This window comes from Acanthochromis polyacanthus, chromosome 18, assembly GCF_021347895.1.
Source record: "Acanthochromis polyacanthus isolate Apoly-LR-REF ecotype Palm Island chromosome 18, KAUST_Apoly_ChrSc, whole genome shotgun sequence".
Classification (NCBI taxonomy): domain Eukaryota; kingdom Metazoa; phylum Chordata; class Actinopteri; family Pomacentridae; genus Acanthochromis; species Acanthochromis polyacanthus.
Genome location: NC_067130.1, coordinates 29,705,110 through 29,724,258, shown reverse-complemented (window position 1 = coordinate 29,724,258; position 19,149 = coordinate 29,705,110). Strand labels below are relative to the sequence as shown.

Genomic DNA, 19,149 nt, shown 5'->3' with positions numbered 1-19,149 from the left:
TGAAATTTATGATGTACTGTTGAAAAACCATTACCATGCAAGGAAGACAAATGATCAGAAATATGAGCTATTATCAGTTCACTGCACATATTTATATTTATCTTTATCCTCAGATTGGAGATGAAGGAGAGTTTAATAGAGGATTTTTTGGTGTTTTGTGGCGACACATGGAAGTTGACTCCTCCTGTACGTCCACAATGCAAATCTTGTGTCACTTTTCTGTACCTGTAATATATCTATTACATGTCTGTCCACCTGAAAAAAGCACTTCATTTGCTTTTTCTGATGTTTATTCCGTTACTTTTCCCTTTTAAGACACTGTAGTAGCTGCACAGATTACATACTTGTGATACTGGGACACAGAACACAGACATTAAACTTATCAAACTAACCTGGTATCAACCTCAGCCACTGAAAACATACAGTATCTTCTCAGTTCTGATTTGTTCATTTTCTACACTGAGTAACTTATTACTGTCAGTTTGTGACTGAATTCTAAACTTGTCTGGACTACTTTGACATCCAAGATGGATATTTTGGCTGTAATTATATCTAATCTTTAATGGGTTAAGGATTAGATATGATTGGTGGTCCATCCATCCATCCTCTATACACCGCTTTATCCTCATTAGGGTCGCGGGGGGTGCTGGAGCCTATCCCAGCTGACTCAGGTGAAGGCAGGGGACACCCTGGACAGGTCACCAGTCTGTCACAGGGCTACATATACAGACAAACAATCACACTCACATTCACACCTACAGGCAATTTAGAGTCATCAATCAACCTCAGCATATTTTTGGACTGTGGGAGGAAGCTGGAGTGCCCAGAGAAAACCCACTCATGCACAGGGAGAACATGCAAACTCCATGCAGACAGATCCCAGGCCCACCCCAGGATTCGAACCAGGGATCTTCTTGCTGCAAGGTGAAGTGCTAACTACTTACGCCACTGTGCAGCCCATTGATTGGTGGTCCAACCACTAAATACTCACTTAGGTTCATTTAATCAATGTTGTCACAAATACTAAACTTATTAAACTGACCTGGAATCAGGACGAACAACTAAAAATACAGTTTTCAGCTCTGATTTGTTCGTTTTTAACATCAGCTTGTCTACACCATTTTAACATCCAAGATGAATATTTTAACTGTGTTTGTATCTAATCCTTGTTGGCCTTTTAAAAAGAAATTTTTCTTTAAGTATAGATTATAGATGTCAGCAATTTACTTTAAAGCATGGATGATTAAGAGAAATGCTGTTTTTCTTCTGCTTCTGTGTTTTTAAATGTATTCATGCATTACTTTTATGATGTACTGTAAAATAACTATTATACTACAAGCAGAAATGTGAGAAAAGATCAGTTCCATGCACATATCTATGCCTTTGTATTTAGATTTCTGATTAAGGAGGACTGGATAGACAGAAATATACTGTTTCTAATGTTCGATGGAGGCTGGTTGTTGACACTTAAACACTGACTCTTTCTCTATATTCGCACTGTAAATCTATTTTTGCTTTTCTGTACACATGACGTATCTATTGCATGTCTATCCATCTAAAAAAAGCATCTCGGTTGCTTTTCCTAGCCTTTTTTCCACTACTTTTTCCCTTGTAAGACACTCTAGAGGCTGCACAGATTGTAAGACAGCCTGATGCCATTTCCTGACAGAGACAGATAATTTACCCAAGAAATAAATCACTTCCTGCTTTGAAAACAATAAAATAGTCATTTAGGTGAATTCTATCCACGTTGGCACTGATAATAAACTGATCAAGCTGATCTGGTGTCAACCTGAGCTGTAGAAAGTACAGTTTTCAGCTCTGATGTGTTCATTTTCTACATATTTATGCCAGTTTGTGACTGAATTCTCAACTTGTCTGAACTATTTTGACATCCAAGATGGATATTTTAACTGTATTTATAGCTAACCCTTGTTGGTCCATCAAAAACAGCAAATAGTTTTTAAATCTACAATGTAGATATTGGCTATTTACTTCATTTAAATCGCTTGAGTATTGATGGTTACAAAGGAAAAAAATGTTGTTTTTCTTCTGTTTGTGGCTTTTTAAACGTACTCATGCATTACTTTTATGATGCACTGTTGAATAAATATTATAAAAGCAAGAGAAATGATCAGAAATGTGAGAAAATATCAATTCACGTCACATATTTATAGCTTTACAGTTGTAATGGACAGTTCTGAGGTTTTGTGGAGGTCATTAAAAAGTAGATTCCTCCTTTATGTTTACACTCTTAACCTTTTGTCACTTTTCTGTACGGATGACGGCTCCACTACATGTCTATCCATCTGAAAAAAAAGCCCCTCAGTTGCTTTTCTTGAAGTTTATTTCATTATTTTCCCCCTTTAAGACACTCCAGACACTCTCTGAGGTGCTAATGAAATCAGAATGTGAGGTTTAACCTTTATCAACAGTATTCATTTTTGACAGTTTGGTCAATATTTGTGCAACACTCCTGTCACTGACATAAGAAATGCTATTTTAAGATGCAGTTTTACACTGAATGTTTTCCATAATGTTACTTTTGCAATGTTGAAAACAATCTTTTAAAATGTTTTCCCCTTATGGCTATTGTCTGTCAGGCACGGCACAGTTTATATGACAGTCTGATGGAATTTTTTGACATGGGGACAGATAATTTACTGCAGATAATCACCACTTCCTGCACTGAAAATAATAAAATGCAACATATTTGTCCAACACAGTGTCACTAAATATTCACTTATGTGATTTTTCTCCATGTTGGTACTGATGCTAAAAGTATTAAACTGACCTGGAAGCAGCCAGACACAGCTGAGCTACTGTAAATACAGTTTTCAGTACTGATCTGTTAATTTTCCACCATGAGCAACATAAATGCATAAAACCATCGCTGATACTAAGTCAACACTTACTGCACAAGTGGTGCAATAAAACCACTTTATGAGACACAGAGCCTAGTGTGTGGATGTGACTGCAGCTCCACACAGAAGGATGCTAATGAATCCATTCCACACTGAGAGCTTTACAGATTTTAAACCAGGCAATAAAACGCAGCATCCTGACTCACAGCCCTGGATTCCGCTTCTCTGTTTGTGCCAGTTAAAAAAAATGATTAAAAAAACAACTTATACATCCCTCTCATCTCTATACAGTCTCTAACCTTCTCCCTCCTCTATAGGTTTGTCAGACCTTAACGGAGGCGATGTCCTGGAACTGTCAGTCAACCATCCAGAAATCAGAGTCTGGCTCGGCTCCCGTCCTCCTCCTGACTTTCTCCACTCGTCTCTCCAACAAAGCATCTCGCTGCTTGTCTCTTTGTACTTGAATAATTCTACATTTGAAAAGTGACTGTAAGAGCCCTAACTCGCTCCCTCACCCTCACTGGCGCTGCTGCCTCAAACTAGTATCCTCTCCGGATCTTTCTTCTCATGTTAGCAAACAAACACAAAACCACAAGAAATCCTATCTGATACCAGCGACATTGATTCGCTCCAGTTGATTACTGAAGTCAAAAGTATTTCCTGCCTTTGCGTGATGTGTGTTTGAGTTTATATACTGTGACCGGAGAAAAAAGTACAGTCTCTGCCTCCTACGGCGGTTTATATAACGTCCAGTGGAGCTGAGGAGAAAATCCTGTGTGACTCCGGATCAGAAGCAGTGATCTGTGGATGATGCACTGCGCATAAACCCGGGGATGTTCGCCCGCCAGCTGTGTCGTCTGCTGAGGCTTTCTGACTTTAAAAGACCCGAATACGAAGCGAACGTGAGTAACATCACTGATGGTATGTCAGTGAAAATGTACAGGATGTTGTGTAGGTGCTGTAAGCTCTCTTTTTAAATGGTTGTATTTATATAGCACTTTTATCCAAAGCGCTTTACATGATATGTCACATTTACCCATTCACACACACTGATGTCAGAAGCTGCCATGCAAGGCGCTAACCACAACCCACCAGGAGCAATTAGGGGTTAGGTGTCTTGCTCAGGGACACCTCAACATGAGCTTGACGGGCCGAGGATCAAACCGGCAACCTTCCAGTTGCAAGACAGCCACTCTACCCACTGAGCCATGCCGCCCTGTGCAACGTGCAAACATTTAGGATCATTAAACCTTGGCTTTATTTTCCTATATTTTATAGTGCAAGTGATTAATTAATAAGCATAAAAATGTTTGGAACCAGCCTGATATAGAGTCAGGAAAGCTACAATCGATAACAAAACAACTGCAATGCAACTACAGAGCATTTCTACACACTACTGGCTTATTAGGTAAATTTTTTTGGTCTTATTTCTGCCGTACTTTCTTGTGCACTGACGCCAGGTCAACTGAATAAATATAACTCATAACAATGCCTCCACTCTGCCTCCAGCAGATCCTCTCTACTCTTGGAAAAGAGCTTTTCCTCGACAAATAAGTGCTTTTGTTTTTAAAGGATTTCTTCTCCTATTTGACTGGCAGTAGTCATCCCGTTCAAAATGGTCACTGTCAGTGCACAGACTGAAGTGTTTTTATCCATTTGTAGCACAACTTCAGCATGTTTTTGTCCCCTAAAGGTCGTCTGTGAAAGTGAGTGTGGCGTCTTTTTATCACCACACTACAGAAACTCACAAACCCAAACATTCACTTGCTTTCTTCAAATTTTAAGATAAGCGCTAGCTAAGATTTCAGTACTTGAACTGTACAACGCTGTTCTTTGTCATGTCTACACTGTTGTCTAAATGCAACAACTCACTCACAAGGTTTCAGAGCGACACTTCTGTTAAATGCAAGCAGTCTGACTTTGAAATGGACAAATGCACTCAGACTTGACGCATCTATAACGCTCCATACTGGACTGATTCAAAACATTTTTGTCCTTTTTAATCATTTACACCAAAAAAAAATCTAAAAATTGGATCCATGTTTAAAATATTGGCATCATCCCTTAAAGTTTGCAGTTAAAGAAATTTTCTACGATATTTTGTCCTCATATATCCTTAAAATGGAATGAAAAATTAAGTCTTCTTGATATTTTAATATTCTACAAAACAATAAAGTGTATTTTAGAGATGAAAACATTACAGATGATGGATGCTAGAAAATAATTAAAAGTGAGAGCTGTCCAAAATCATATTTTACTGTGTACTTTAGAGTAAAAAAATAAATAAATCTGTGTTTACTTTATAAATAATAGCGAGTAAATGCTCCAGGGAGGTTATTCAGAAAAAGACTCACAACGGAGGAAAATAATGAAGAGTGATATCGCTCTAAAATTACATTTTACTGTTTAGTTTAGAGAAGACAACTCAGTGTTTTCATATAAAGAACAGAGTAAACGCATGAGGGAGACATTTAATAAAATGTTCTTTACGACTATCATTGATGGTGGAAAATAATGACGACTGTTATGTATCTAAAATCATATTTTACAGTTTATTTGAGACTTTACAGTTCAGTATTTACTTTATAAGGAATATAAAGGAAATATATCAGGGAGATTATTCAGAATAAGTCTCTACAACTATCAGTGATGGTTTAAAAACAATGAGGACTGTACTCTTTACTTTAGAGTAAAAAACAGTGTTTACTATATAATTAATAGCGAGTAAATGCACCAGGGAGATGTTTCAGGAAAAGACGATAGAACTACTCATGATGGAGGAAAATAATGAAGACTGATATGTGACTAAAATCACATTTCACTGTCTACTTTAAATTAGACAATTGTGTATTTTATAAGAAATAATGAATAAATGCATCATGAAAAGCCACACATCCTCCCGTCTTTCCTCTGTCGGCAAGATATGAACACAGAATGAAATGAAAGCTGTATAAACTACACTCACCCGGACTCGGCTCATGGCCTCTTGAGCCTGCTGCATGCGGGCGCTCTTCGTGGGCGTCCTCTCCGACAGCAGGTGGGTGCAGCCCAGGTAGGTCGCTGCAAAGATGATGCCGTCGATCAGGTCTTCTGGGTCACATGGCCCCGGCACTGCAGAGACCAGATGTTAGCCGAGTTAGCCACACACATGTATGCTAGCACGCAAACACTACAGATGTAGATTAAAGATACGATCTAGTGAAACTACACTCAACATCTGCAATCGTGCACAGACAATAAACAAAACCTGCACAGGTTCCAAACTATTCAAGTATTCGTCTTGATCTGAGATAAAAAGAAGAGAGGTGGAGCTGAGAATGAAAGCGTGACTTTCACATGGGAATCCACTCACCGTCAACAAATGTGGGAAAGGGGGGCAGAGATCTGCGAATCTGAGGAGGCACAAAAAAGAAAAACATCCTTACTATTTCTACTCACATACTGCGGGACTCCATGAACTCATTGAAATTCTGCAGGACTTTTACTGCTGTCAGCCATTTAGCTGCTGGCAGATTAACACCTTATAAAAGATTCCTGCCTGTGCAAGATTTATCGTCATACTTCAGTCTCAGTTTTACACACCCCAACCATTGTTTTTTAAAAATTTATCAAGATTTGGAATGATTTTCATGGGGCTGAAGGTCAGAGGATTATTTCTAAAAGCCATAAATTAGCAAAACTTGGCAAGTGGTAACTTTAAGATTTATTTCACTGCCATATCATGATCTATATCTAAAAAAAAAATAGATGTCAGAACTTTAAAACCTCTTAAAATGGAAAATTGGACTAGACTTACAAAGAAAATCAAAGCCAGACTGTAAAATAAAAATCCTGTAAGAAATAAGAGAAAGTCTGACTCCAGAAAATCTGTTTAAAAATTGGGACTTTCAAACACGAAAAAAATCTGTGAGAATAATACCAAAAATCTGTGAAATAATAACATTTTCAGCTGATTTGAATACAGCAAATCATTAAAATTAAAAATTGAAAAAAAATACTATTTGGAAAAATACAGATTTTAATGTGGATATTTTTTATAGACTTTGTGTGTTTTTAAGACAACCTGTAAATAATGCTCAATATCTGTAATTTAACAAAAAGAGATTGTAAAAGAGATGGTAAATATTGTGAAGCTGTAGTTAATACAGCTTCACAATATTTACCATTTTTCAATCCTTTATATGCATATGTTTTTTGGTATAAATGACAAATATCTGGAACATAATGCTATTTGTAATCATAACAATAAATTTAACAATAGATATCAGCACTTCAAAATTTCTTAAAAGATTGGAAAAATGGACTTTACATACTGATGCAATCAGTGTTTAATAAAGAATATCACAAGTCAAAGCCAAACTGCAAAATAAAAATCCTGTAAGAAATTAATGAAAATCTGGCAGCAAAGATGCAAAAAAAAAAACATATATTAAAAATTGTGGAAAAAAGAAGAAAATAACACCAAATATCTGTCAAATAATGATGCTCTTGTAAATACAGTAAAAATTATAATTTTACAGTTATAAAACTAATTACTATTTGTGAAAATACAGATTGTAATGTGGACAATATTTACAGTTTTAGATAGTTGTTTTTACAGTCAACATGTCAAGAACATTTTTTCTGTAATGTTCTTAAATATGAGCTGTAATTTTTAAAAAAAGTCTTTTACTATTTTTTAAACCATTTTTCAATGCATTACACACATGATTTCTCCTTTCAAACAACAGGAAATATCTGAATGAAATAGGGTAAAGAAAACATATTTTTATGTTATACACTATTTTATTTATGAAAACAGACATGTTTAAAGTGAGTAGTTCAGTTTGGACGTGCATTTTTTTGTTCTTATTTTGCACTCAAGTAAATTAATACTATATTTTCTGGGATTTTTCTACATATCATATGGTAAAGCCTGTAAAATAACACCAACATAATTGTCTACAAATTTTCAATCCTCAACAGACATTTTTTTTCAAATAAAAGCAAATATCTCCAAAATTCTGTTATTTTCTTGCTGATTTAAATTAAGTAAAACAAATTATCATTTGATGTGGACATTATTTGCAGTCTTGGCTTTTGTTTTCACAGTTAACATGTACATTAATAGTTAGCTTTTCTGTAATCCTGCTACTTATGATGTGTCATTTAGCAAAACAGGGCAAACTAAAAGTAGGCTGTTAAAAGAATACAGCTAAAAACTGTTTTAAAATTGATTTTTTTTCAGTGCAATATGTTGGTATGGACACTGGGAGGTTAAACTCTCACCTCCTGGACTGACGGTTTCTGAGGGGGCGACTGTGGCTGAACTTGTGTTCGCGGCTGCTGCTGAGGAGGAAGATGCTGTTGGTGCTGCTGTTGGTGCTGCTGAGGAGGAAGATGCTGCTGCTGTTGGTGCTGCTGAGGGGGACGGTGCTGCTGCTGTTGGTGCTGCTGAGGGGGAAGGTGCTGCTGCTGTTGGTGCTGCTGCTGATGTTGACACTGCGGATGCTGATTCGGCGGCAGGTGTGGATACGGCTGCTGCTGAGCGTACGTCTGCGGCGGCCTGGCGACCTCCCTCTGGTGGTGGTGGTTGTTTTGGGGCTGCTGTTGGTGATAATGTTGGTGGTTCACAGCTCTGGAGGACTCGGCTCTCAGAGGACTGACCGGATCCCGAACCGGCTGGGAGGCGTAGCGGGACGGAGACTCGGAAGCTGACTGGGAGGGGGAGTGAGGAGAAGACTGGGAGAAGGAGAAAGAGAAAAAAGATGTGAAAAACCTTGAAAACTGTAATCCATCTAGAGCTACTCACGCGGGCACCTTGTTCAGACAATACATGCGTCAGTGTTTGGGCTTCAATCCAAGTATCATTAAATGGAATGAGAGCCAGGGATGTAAATCTTGTTGTTCAACTTCCCAGAAGGTATGAAATAATTTAATCATTGCAACGCTGCAGACCAAACTCACTGGGCAAAGTCAGGCAAAACCTAAACATTCAGGGAAATCAATACAATAATTAAAAGAAATGTGAAAAAAAATCCTACAACGTATCACTAAAATCACATCTCTCATGTGTTTCTTTCAGGAGCAAGGATTAAAGACATGAAAAGAATTGAATCATTGCAACACTGCAGACTAAACAAATTGGGCAACATGAGGCAAAATACACATATTATAGGAAATAAACACCTTTAGCTAGCAGAAATATGGAAAATAATCCTAAACTGTAACAGTCAAATCACATCTGTAATGTGTTTGTTTGGCAAACAAGAACTAAGAGAAAAAAAAGCGAATTATTGAAATACTGCAGAATGAACTCACTGGGCAACCTTCATTTATGAAATAAATACCTACAACTAAAATGATAAATAATCCTAAAAGTTAACCCTACACTCACGTCTTTAATGTGTTTATTTAGCAAACAACAGTCAAGAAATAAACTTGACAAACAAGATTTAAAGAGATAAAAACTATACAATCATTGCAACAATGCAGAGCAAACGTATTGGGAAAAATCAGTCAAAACGTCAACATTTTGGAAATGAAATGCCAAAAACTAAAAGAAATGTGAAAAAAAAAAATCATGAAAATGTAAAGCTAAAATTACATTTCTAGTGTGACTGTTCACCAAGAAAAGACTTAAAAGTTCAAAATAAAATAATGATTGTAAAACTGCAGACAAAACTCACTGGGCAACATCATTCAAAATGTGTAAAATCATTACTTATAACTATAAATATATATGAGAAGTAATCCTAAAACGTAACACTAAAATCAAATCTATAATGTGTTTGTTCTGCAAAGAAGACTCAAAGAATTAAAAATACAATTTTTGCAGCACTGCAGACTAAACTAATTAAATAATATCAGGCAAAACCTAAGCAAATGTGAAGAATAATCCTAAAATGTGACACTAAAATGCCTTCTCTAGTGAGTTTGTTTAGCAAAAACATTCAAAAGATAAAAAATAATATATTAATAATAATCACTGCCTAAACCTAAACACTTTAGGAAATAAAATTTAAACCTAAAAGAAATGTGAAAAATAACCTTAAAACTAGAAAAGCACTCAGAGAGTGCAGACCTCCGCCAAGAAGAGAGGAAAACAGGAAACCCATGCAGTAAATGATCATGAGCTGGAATCAAACCTGCATCTCTGACACAGTTCTGTTTATGAATCACCTTCTTAACCAGTTGAGCTATCTAGACACCTTGCTCCAACTTGTTGGACGACATACTAACCTATGATGTTTTTGTCATATTTTGGACCACATACTAAAACATACTAAAAAATTCAAAGTGATCCAGAATCCAGGATCCGTTCCGGATTGCTACCAAAATTAAATCAGCTCTTCCTCTTACCATAGTCTACATCCCCTCAAAATTTCATGTGAATCTGCCCAGGCATTGTTGAGTTATCTTGCTAAAAGACAGACAGACAGACAGACAGACAGACAGACGGACAGACGCCGGGTGTCACATAACCTCCTTGGCGGAGGTAATAAAAGAGTAATCACATGACTAATGTGTTTCTTTAACAAACAAAATTAAAAAAGATAAATATGGCTTTAGATTTGTCTGTATATGCATTTTTTCTCTGCAGACAGCCTTCTTTATTCACCTGCCTACGCTTGTCATGCAAAGCTAGAAAAAGACACAATCTGACTCAATTACTAAATACTGATATTTATCTTTTAAATGCAGTTTCAGAAAGAAAGAAATCTGCATATTTTCCAAAATGTTGAACTGTTCCTCCAATTCTTGCATCATGTGCCTTTGAGTGTTTGGTGTTTTTTTTTCAAACCTGGAATTTTATGGGAATTTATTCTGAATATATCAGATAGAAAAGATTTTTTCTTAACAGCACAAACATTCAGCTGTTTAATAATTACTATGAGGGCTGCTGGCTGTTTACGGCAGCATCAGCAGCGATTCAGCCTTTCTGCTCAGTTCGTGTTTGATGAATCTTATTTTTAGCTGCCGCCAACACAAGACGAAGCCTTAACTGCTCACAACCAGTTGGTACAAATCATCCTAAGAGAAAGCACTCGTAATAAGTCATACTAACATGGCCGGTTGGAGTTTGCAGAGGGTATGAATCCTCCGTGGGGCTGACCTCCTGCCTCATCACCCAGATCGGCTCCACAGGCTGGTCCGGTGTATACGGGGAGCGCACCGTCTTCGTCTTCACCCCTTCGATCGCCTCCTTGATGTCTTTAATCGCCAGGCTGATGGCATCTCCTGAGCCCTTCGGACCTTCCTCTCCAGAGAAACCCACCACGTGTCGCTCATCGTGGGCCTCACCTGAACTGCTCTGCCCGAACGTCGAGGTCCTGGCTTGGGTTTCCGTTTGCTTCGGTGTCTGCCTTCGACTTTTGGGAACGGGGCTCTGATCGGCGCTGCTCCCCTCGCCGTCCGACTGGCCATCGTAGTGGTGTAGCCGGCAGCCGACAGAGCGGTCCAGAGGGGAGTGATGCGACCCGCGGTCCCTGCCCTGCCTTGGGGCGTGATGGGAGCCCTTGTTGGGGGAGTGTGGAGCCCCTCTATGTACATTCTCCTGTCTATGGCTGGTAGGGGGCTCCTGCGGGGCCTCGGACCTCCGACCAGATTGCCTGCGAGGTTCTCTGTGCAGCTCAGGGTAGGAGGTCTTCAAGGGTTCGGGGAAAGAGTTGGGATGTGGTTTCGGCTCTGAGTACGACTCGTAAACCGGCTTTGAGTAAGACTTTTGGTGGGACTCTGTATAAAAGTCTGCATAGGTTTTTGGATAAGATTCAGAGCAGGAAGTAGAATGGGACAGCGAGCAAGATTCAGAGCAGTCCTCATCCTCATCATCCTCTTCTTCTTCTTCTTCAGGTAGCAGGTCGTTGTCAGGTATGGGGCTCATGCTGGGCTCCTCGCTGAAGTGATCCAGCTGTGGGAAAGGTGGAACATCTGGGGAGGAAGGAGGAGTCGGTGATTGGAGCGGCGGTGGGCTGTGGAGAGGTCCGTCCATGCTGAGCGAGGCGGCGCTCTCAGTGTCAGAGCAGAGATCTGTGATTTCACTTCCCTGAGCTGCAGGATCCTCCTCCACGTTGTCCCTCACCTCTTCCTGATCCTCCTCCACGTTGTCCCTCACCTCTTCCTGATCCTCCTCCACGTTGTCTATCACTTTCTGCTGATCCTCCTTCACGTTGTCCCTCACTTCCTGCTGATCCTCCTCCACCTTTTCGGTAAATTCTTCCAATTCTTTATCACGGTTGCAGCTGGAGGGATCTATGGCTGAACAATCTGCTTCATCCACCACCTGCTCTTGTTCCACATCTTCTTTAACTTCCTCAGCTTCCTCTTCATGCTCCACTTTATGCTCCTGCAGGTCTTCTTCTGCAGCAGGAGCATCATGTTGGGGGTGAAGCTGATCGTTGTTGGTTGCGGTAGCAGGTGAGAGGGGAGTCGGGGTAACAACAGCAACAGGAGTCTGGTGAGGAGATCCTGTCCCCTGTGATCGATCCACTACGGGATCAGCTGATGAGCGCTGCTGAACCTCTGCTGGACTTTCTCTGTCCTCAACACCAGGTGAAGAGTCCTGGACCTCTCTGAACGGCTGCTGCTGTCGGTGATTTCTAAGTCTTGGGTTAGGGTCACCATGGCGACGGTAGCGGGTGACAGCAGGGCGGTGCTGCTGGACGGGACGAGGTTGAGCATCCGGACTCTCGCCTCCGTCTGGCCTCGATGGGACCACCGCCGCTGGACCCGCACCAGGACTCTGAGCCTGGCTGTGGCCCTGACCTGACGGAGGCCGCCGGCGGTGCCGAGGGGGTCCACGACCTGCGTGTCCATGGTGGTGGTGGTGGTGAGGAGGGTGATGATGGTGATGATGGTGGTGATGATGGGGATCCAGTTCCCCGTCCTGGTTGAGCATCTGACACGGCCTCCAGGACCGACGTACAGGAGGATCACCGGAGGTCCCGTTGGGCTGCCTGCTCCTCTGGGGCACCGCCGCCGCCTTGTGGTCCTCGCCTGCTTCACCCGTCACCTCTCCCTGATACTTGTGGCTCATGGCTGGGGTGTGATTTGACTCCAGTTTTCAAAACATGCTCATCGTGTCTCCAGGGAAACTGTGATTTTTCTGGATATTATCTGTAATGAAAAAGAACAGAGAAATCCTGATATATGCAATCTTTCTTTGAAACAACAGCAAATATCGGCAAAATAATATTCTTTTTTTGCTGATTTAAATCCAGTAAAAAAGCAACACTCTGTAAAAGAACAAATGACTATAAAAATGCAGATTTTTCATGTGAATAGTATTTACATATTTGGTTCTATGTGACAAAATGTAAATTAATACATTTTTTCTGTGTTTTTTTTTTCACAGCACAACAGCTCAAAGACAGACACAGGTTATCAACAAGAAATGTCAAGAAATAAATAGTCAACAGAAACAATAGGTTCAAGGAATGTTTAAAGGTTAAATGTAAAACAAGCGTCATCGGGGTGAATATTAAATGTCAACACTTTCTGAAAACGGGTGTATTGGAAAGTGGCACTGAAAGCTCATTTATACTAACTTTTTATCTTTTTTACTTTCAAAGCATACTTTCTGACCGAATTTCATGCAAAGCAACAAGCTTGTACATAAACTTTTTCAATAAAATCAAATATTTTGTAGGTGAATAAAAATCCCATTTTCAGCTCCTTACTGCTTTATATCACTGCAAATTCATTCTCTTTGAGTTTCTGAACTGTCGGTCACAAACTAGGTAATAAGAAGATATCACCAAAGTGAATGTGGTGACCTTTGTTTCACACTTTCTAATGACATTTTATAAAATATACTGCTGAGGCCACAGCATGTACTAAACAGTGTCCTTGTTGGACTAAAACTCCCTTTACAACAGTGGAATCACAGTTATCAGCAGAGGTGTGGAAGTGGGCCGAATCTGAAGGTCTCTTTAGTCATTATTCACACAACTGCTTGTCAGAGGTCCCCATTGGAATAACTGACCGTGTAAATGGGATTTAAAGCTACTAAAGACGGAATTCTTTGAGCTAAATCAGGAAAGTACTATGATTCAGCTAACGTATTGAGTGGAACGACATGTACCGACACTTTTGCCTTTAGATTAGGTTAGATGACATTTGAAACATACTGAGGCGTTTAATCAACTAATTAAGTTAAAAAAAAATGCGTATGGCTGTTTGAAACAACCCTACTTACAAGCCAAAGAAACTCAAGGCCATTCCCCTTCTATCTAGACTGATTTATTACTGTAATCTGCCTCCACCACTGACCAGCTCCAATATCTTAATTACCTCCCTTTCAGTAAGTCTGTCCTGACATTGACAGTTAACTTAAATCACATAAATCAAGTGTACATATGCAGGTCCTTCCTTTTTGCGAGTTTACATGCTACCATGGCTAATGAGCATCTGTCAAAGAAAGGAAATACTGCAGTGATAGCTGAAAAACATCAGGAACTACCCCTCTCTATACTGCTAATAGCAAAAAATCTAAATCCTCTGGGATACAGCGCACTTTAATCCGCGCCACATTCATCCGTCCACCAGCAGCTGGCAGATGGCAAAAGGATGGGAGAGTAAAGGATGAGGAGGAGGGCAAGAGGACAAGGAGGGACCTTTATCTGACATCTGATAAGACCTGACAGAGAGGAATGGATAGGCCAGCGATCTGAATAATAAATGGCCCATGCGAACGAGAAGCCCAGTTTTGATATTTATTTAATCTGACGAGGCTATCGGGGTATCCATCGGTTTTCTCCACGCCTTGCCATGTCCGAGGTCAACAAGCTGAGAAAGGACACGAGGACGTAACCCTGCTAGATGCTTCAGGAACAATAAAGTGCTTCAAGAAAAGGTCGTTGATGGGGAAAACTGCTGATTTAAAGGAAGAAAAAAGGCTTGTTTATGAAGAGCTACATGAAAACTTAAAAGCATCTCCCATTGTTTCTACAACACAGATTTTACTCATGAATTATTTATCCAACCTTAATCATCTGAAGAATAAAAAATGTATGATCACATACAGAAGAAATGTTCTCTTTTAGAATCCTTTATTCAACCCTGTACTTGATGTTTTCTGTACATGCCTGCTTGTTAAACGATCTGAAGAGGAATTTAGATCATTAATGTGGTTTTTATATTGAGATTATTGCAAACACACAGCAAAAATCTGGGAAAAAGGTGAGCCAAACCAGTCTGAGGAAAGAAGTCTAGTGTTATCCTTAAACTTCAACATCGACTGTATATAAAAGACCTTCAGGATTTAAGATTTCTTGCATCAGTATTGCACTTTATGCTCAGGTAGGTCGTATTATCGGTCATCATTGAACAAAAATTCCACACTAACCTTTACAGAAAGTGGTGTCCAAGAAAATTAGACTTTTACACCGTCTCCTTGGCTCCATTCCCTCCTAACCTTTAAGCCAATTGTAATTCACGTGGTGTAAGAGCATACTACTTCTGCACTTTCTCGGCTCCATTTTCAGGCTTTACAAGGTCTGACCGTGGAGATTTTAGCCAATCAAAGGTCTTTTTATCGAGAGGAGGTAAGATAAGGTAAAAGAGCGCAATATTCCATTATTATTGTTTAAAATTTTGCAAAAAAAGTGAGACCAGGCTGAGCCAAGGAGCAAAATCAAGTGTTAACTTTTAGCACGTTCTTCTAACTTTAACTTTGAACCCGCGACAACTGGAAAGAAAGAAGTGTCATTAACAAGATTGGTGGCAAATTGGTGAGCTTATTTACTAATAATTAAACAGTTAAAAGGCAACAGAACTATTCTTGTTTTTGGCCACCTGAGTAACTGAAATCCAACATTCACTTTAATTTTGCTCGTTGTTGGTCTCCAACAAATCCTAAGGGGAATATCTGTTTCTGCAGATGCTTAACACTTCACTAGCTAGTTGTTGTGTCTTTCAGTTGTTGCTGGGCAGATAATTAACACCGGATTGAGAGCTTCTTCTCTAATAACAGCTGCCTATCAAAAGAGTTACCTTGCAGGCCAAAACAGAGACAAAGACACTATTAGGTCAGAGTAAAGCCAAGGAGAGCTGAAGATTCCGGTGATAATTCTCTTGGGGTTTATCACTATCCACTTTCCCGCCGTCGCACTGTTGTCATTTGAGGCATTAGTATTGTGAAAATATTGATAATAGCTACTTTCATGGTACCGTAATCACTGAAACATGTTTAAGAATGCAACATAATTTAGTTAGAAGAATTGGCTTAAGGGCTGCACAGTGGCAGTGGAGTAGTGGTTAGCACTTTCACCTTGCTGCAAGAAGATCCCCGGTTCGATTCCCGGGGTGGCCCTGGGATCTTTCTACATGGAGTTTGCATGTTCTCCCTGTGCATGCGTGGGTTTTCTCTGGGCACTCCGGCTTCCTCCCACAGTCCAAAAACATGCTGAGGTTAATTGATTAGTTTAAATTGCCTGTAGGTGTGAATGTGAGTGTGATTGTTTGTCTGTGTATGTAGCCCTGTGACAGACTGGAGACCTGTCCAGGGTGTCCCCTGCCTTCGCCCGAGTCATCTGGGATAGACTCCAGCACTCCCGCAACCCTAGTGAGGATAAGGCGGTGTATAGAGAATGGATGGATGGATGAATTGGCTTAATCTGAATTTATGCATTTTTTTTAATGAAGGAAAATGTCAGCAAATGGAAAAAAGTTAAGATTATTAGCATATTATAAACAAATATGGAGTCATTTGCACTCCAAATTCTTGCTTTCACCTTCATAATAAGTTTACTTCCACTCTATTTGCTCGATTAAATCTACCTAAGTGAATTAGCAGTACCTCTTGTGAGCTGTTACCAATCAACATGTTTGATACTGGCTTCTGTCTTATATTTGCAGGTGAATAATTTGGAAATATAAGAATTGAAAGTGCTGTTCACAGATGAGACACAGAGGGCAAAGGTTAATGTAGATCCTGTAATCTGAGCACTGAGCCCAACTGCTAGGGAGGGAACATGATGGGACACAGCAGGAGTGAGGGTGGACTCCCAGAGCGGCTAATGCCCCTCTCGTTCTGGTTTTTAGGCCCGGATGGCGGCGGCTGGGCGACTCGACGGGGGCGGTCGGGGAGGAGGGGTTGCGGGGTCACAGATGGCCCTGGCAGCGGCGGCGGATAGTCGGACCGGGCCTGAGGAGCTGTGAGCTGAGCGCTGCGCCTCCATCTGTCAGGCTTCAGTGAAAGCTGCCGGGTGGGGGGATTTACTAGCCCATTAACTCGCTGATCTTACACTGACAAACAAACACTGACAACGACACACGTGTGCCGCACGAACTTGCAAGAACCTTGAATGTTTACATCCGCTCGCGAGCATTTAACCTTCGTCACGACATGCCTGAAAACAGGACTCAACCATCACGAAAACCAAATATGACAATCAGGTACCTATCATTGTTTGGTTAATTAACAGATTAATCGTCTAGTATATAAAATGTCAGGGAATTATGAAAAATGACCACACAATTCCCCAGATGAGGGCATTTACTGACTCACAATATTATTTGTGATCTGTTGAGGTACTGGCACAAATGTACTTACTGAAAAAGAATTGACTGTAAGACTATCAAACAGTCACTTCACAAAATTCTATATTTATCTGTTTACTGGCAGTACCTACTGCCGCCTACTGACTAGCAACACTTTTTAATCTATGTTTTATTGTTAACTGTTATCCACTAGAATGCCAGTTCTTTCTATGTGAAAACCTACCTGGCAATAAAGCCTTTCTGATTTCTGATTATTTTTTTTACAGTTCCTGTTTATTAAATATAAAATAGCCGAGGGCTAAAAAACCATCCTGAACATTGCTGAGGCAGATTTTCATACACAATATCCTAAATTTATCTCCCTTTCAGACTGCAGTGGGAGAGAAAAAGGTGAGATTTAAGATACATCCATAAAATTAATAACGAAGGTCACACAGGGGGCATCTAGCCTGATACCACATTATGAGATTGTATCAACACATTTAATCATGAGTTTAAAACCATATCCCAATGCTGCACTAACCTTAAAATTAAGTCTCTGCTCTGTCCTAAAATCCAGACTTTTCTGGTTGATTAATTGGCAGCAAATTAGAAAAGCAATTTTAATGATGGTTTTGCATATTTCAAGTTAAAAAAAAAGGACTGAAAGGTTCTAGGTTGTGACGATTAGCGTTTTCTTTGCCTTATGTAACATAGAAGTAAACCAAGCACCTATAGGGATTTGGACTGTGGCCATCGCAAATAAGTTTTCTAAAGCACAAGTAATTAAGAAAATAACTGGCAGATCAATTAATAATGACACCAGTCGTGAGGTACACCTGTCCTCATCTCTATTCTTGGCAACACCATTCTTCCTCCCTCCCGTGCACACAAACACAACACCACATCGTGACAGAATACACTCACTCAGCAAGCATATGGCCCATGTTGAGATGCATCAACAGCCACATTACTTGCATTGTGTTACAAGTAGACTACTCTCTTGCTCTGGAGGGAGAAGATTAATCATTGAACAGGAGCCAAACTGGCAAGTGCTTTTATTTTGAAGGCTTACTGGGCTCCTTAAATCCCCTCCCATGGATCTGAACGGGTTTAATATGTTAAAAGGCCACAAGCCTGACTTTTGGGAAGGGTGCTCATTATCAATTAGTGATCCAACTCTCTAAACATGTTGTCCAGTTCCTAAATGATCTGTTTAGGAGAAGATGCGCATTTCTTGTGAATTAAACACACTGTCCTTCACTGTATCCCGAGTTGTCAAATGCCTGACATGTGTTTTTGGTTAAAAGATAAATGTGCAGCAAACTGCCATCTGTCTAAAAGCCTCCTTCTCTTTTCTATGACGGTCCGGATTAAACCTCGGCAGGTGTCGGATCCGCCATCAGTGGAAACAACCCGAACACATTTCTCGTTCCTGGTCCACTCATAAACACGCTAAAAACCCGGGTCTCCCCGTTAGCTGACCGTCTGTCGGACATGACATTCACTCATTTACCTGCATGTCAGTGGAGGACAGGCCCGGCTCCGGCTGCTGGAGTACACATCACCCCTTTCCCTGTGCGCTCTCGCCTGGCTCGGCTCGGTTTGTCCCTCCTGACAACTCGCTGGGATTAAAGCGGAGAGCTCAGCCCCTCCTTCTGCACCGTGACATCAGAGCGGATTAGCGATGCACAAAGCGCCTTTATAAACACTGCTGATGCCGGTGGTGCAGACACAGGCGGTTCTTTACGGCCCCGAGTGCGGCTCCATCCCGCCTCCTCCTCCTCCATCAGCAGCCCGCAGAGTGCCGCTGCGCTGCAACACC

At 40.4% G+C, this 19,149-nt stretch overlaps 1 protein-coding gene across 1 annotated transcript in view; it reads right to left on the bottom strand.

The window, feature by feature from the left end:
- Positions 1–19,149, bottom strand: part of LOC110957819 (amyloid-beta A4 precursor protein-binding family A member 1-like) — a 32,457-nt gene extending 13,308 nt beyond the window's left edge. Inside the window, exons 1-5 of the mRNA XM_022204024.2 lie at positions 18,841–19,149; positions 10,912–12,959; positions 8,133–8,585; positions 6,217–6,256; positions 5,830–5,975 (exon numbers count right to left, since the gene is read on the bottom strand). Of these exons, the coding sequence (XP_022059716.2) occupies positions 5,830–5,975; positions 6,217–6,256; positions 8,133–8,585; positions 10,912–12,879 (2,607 nt within the window). The 5' untranslated portion in view covers positions 12,880–12,959; positions 18,841–19,149. The remainder of the gene's footprint in view (positions 1–5,829; positions 5,976–6,216; positions 6,257–8,132; positions 8,586–10,911; positions 12,960–18,840) is intronic.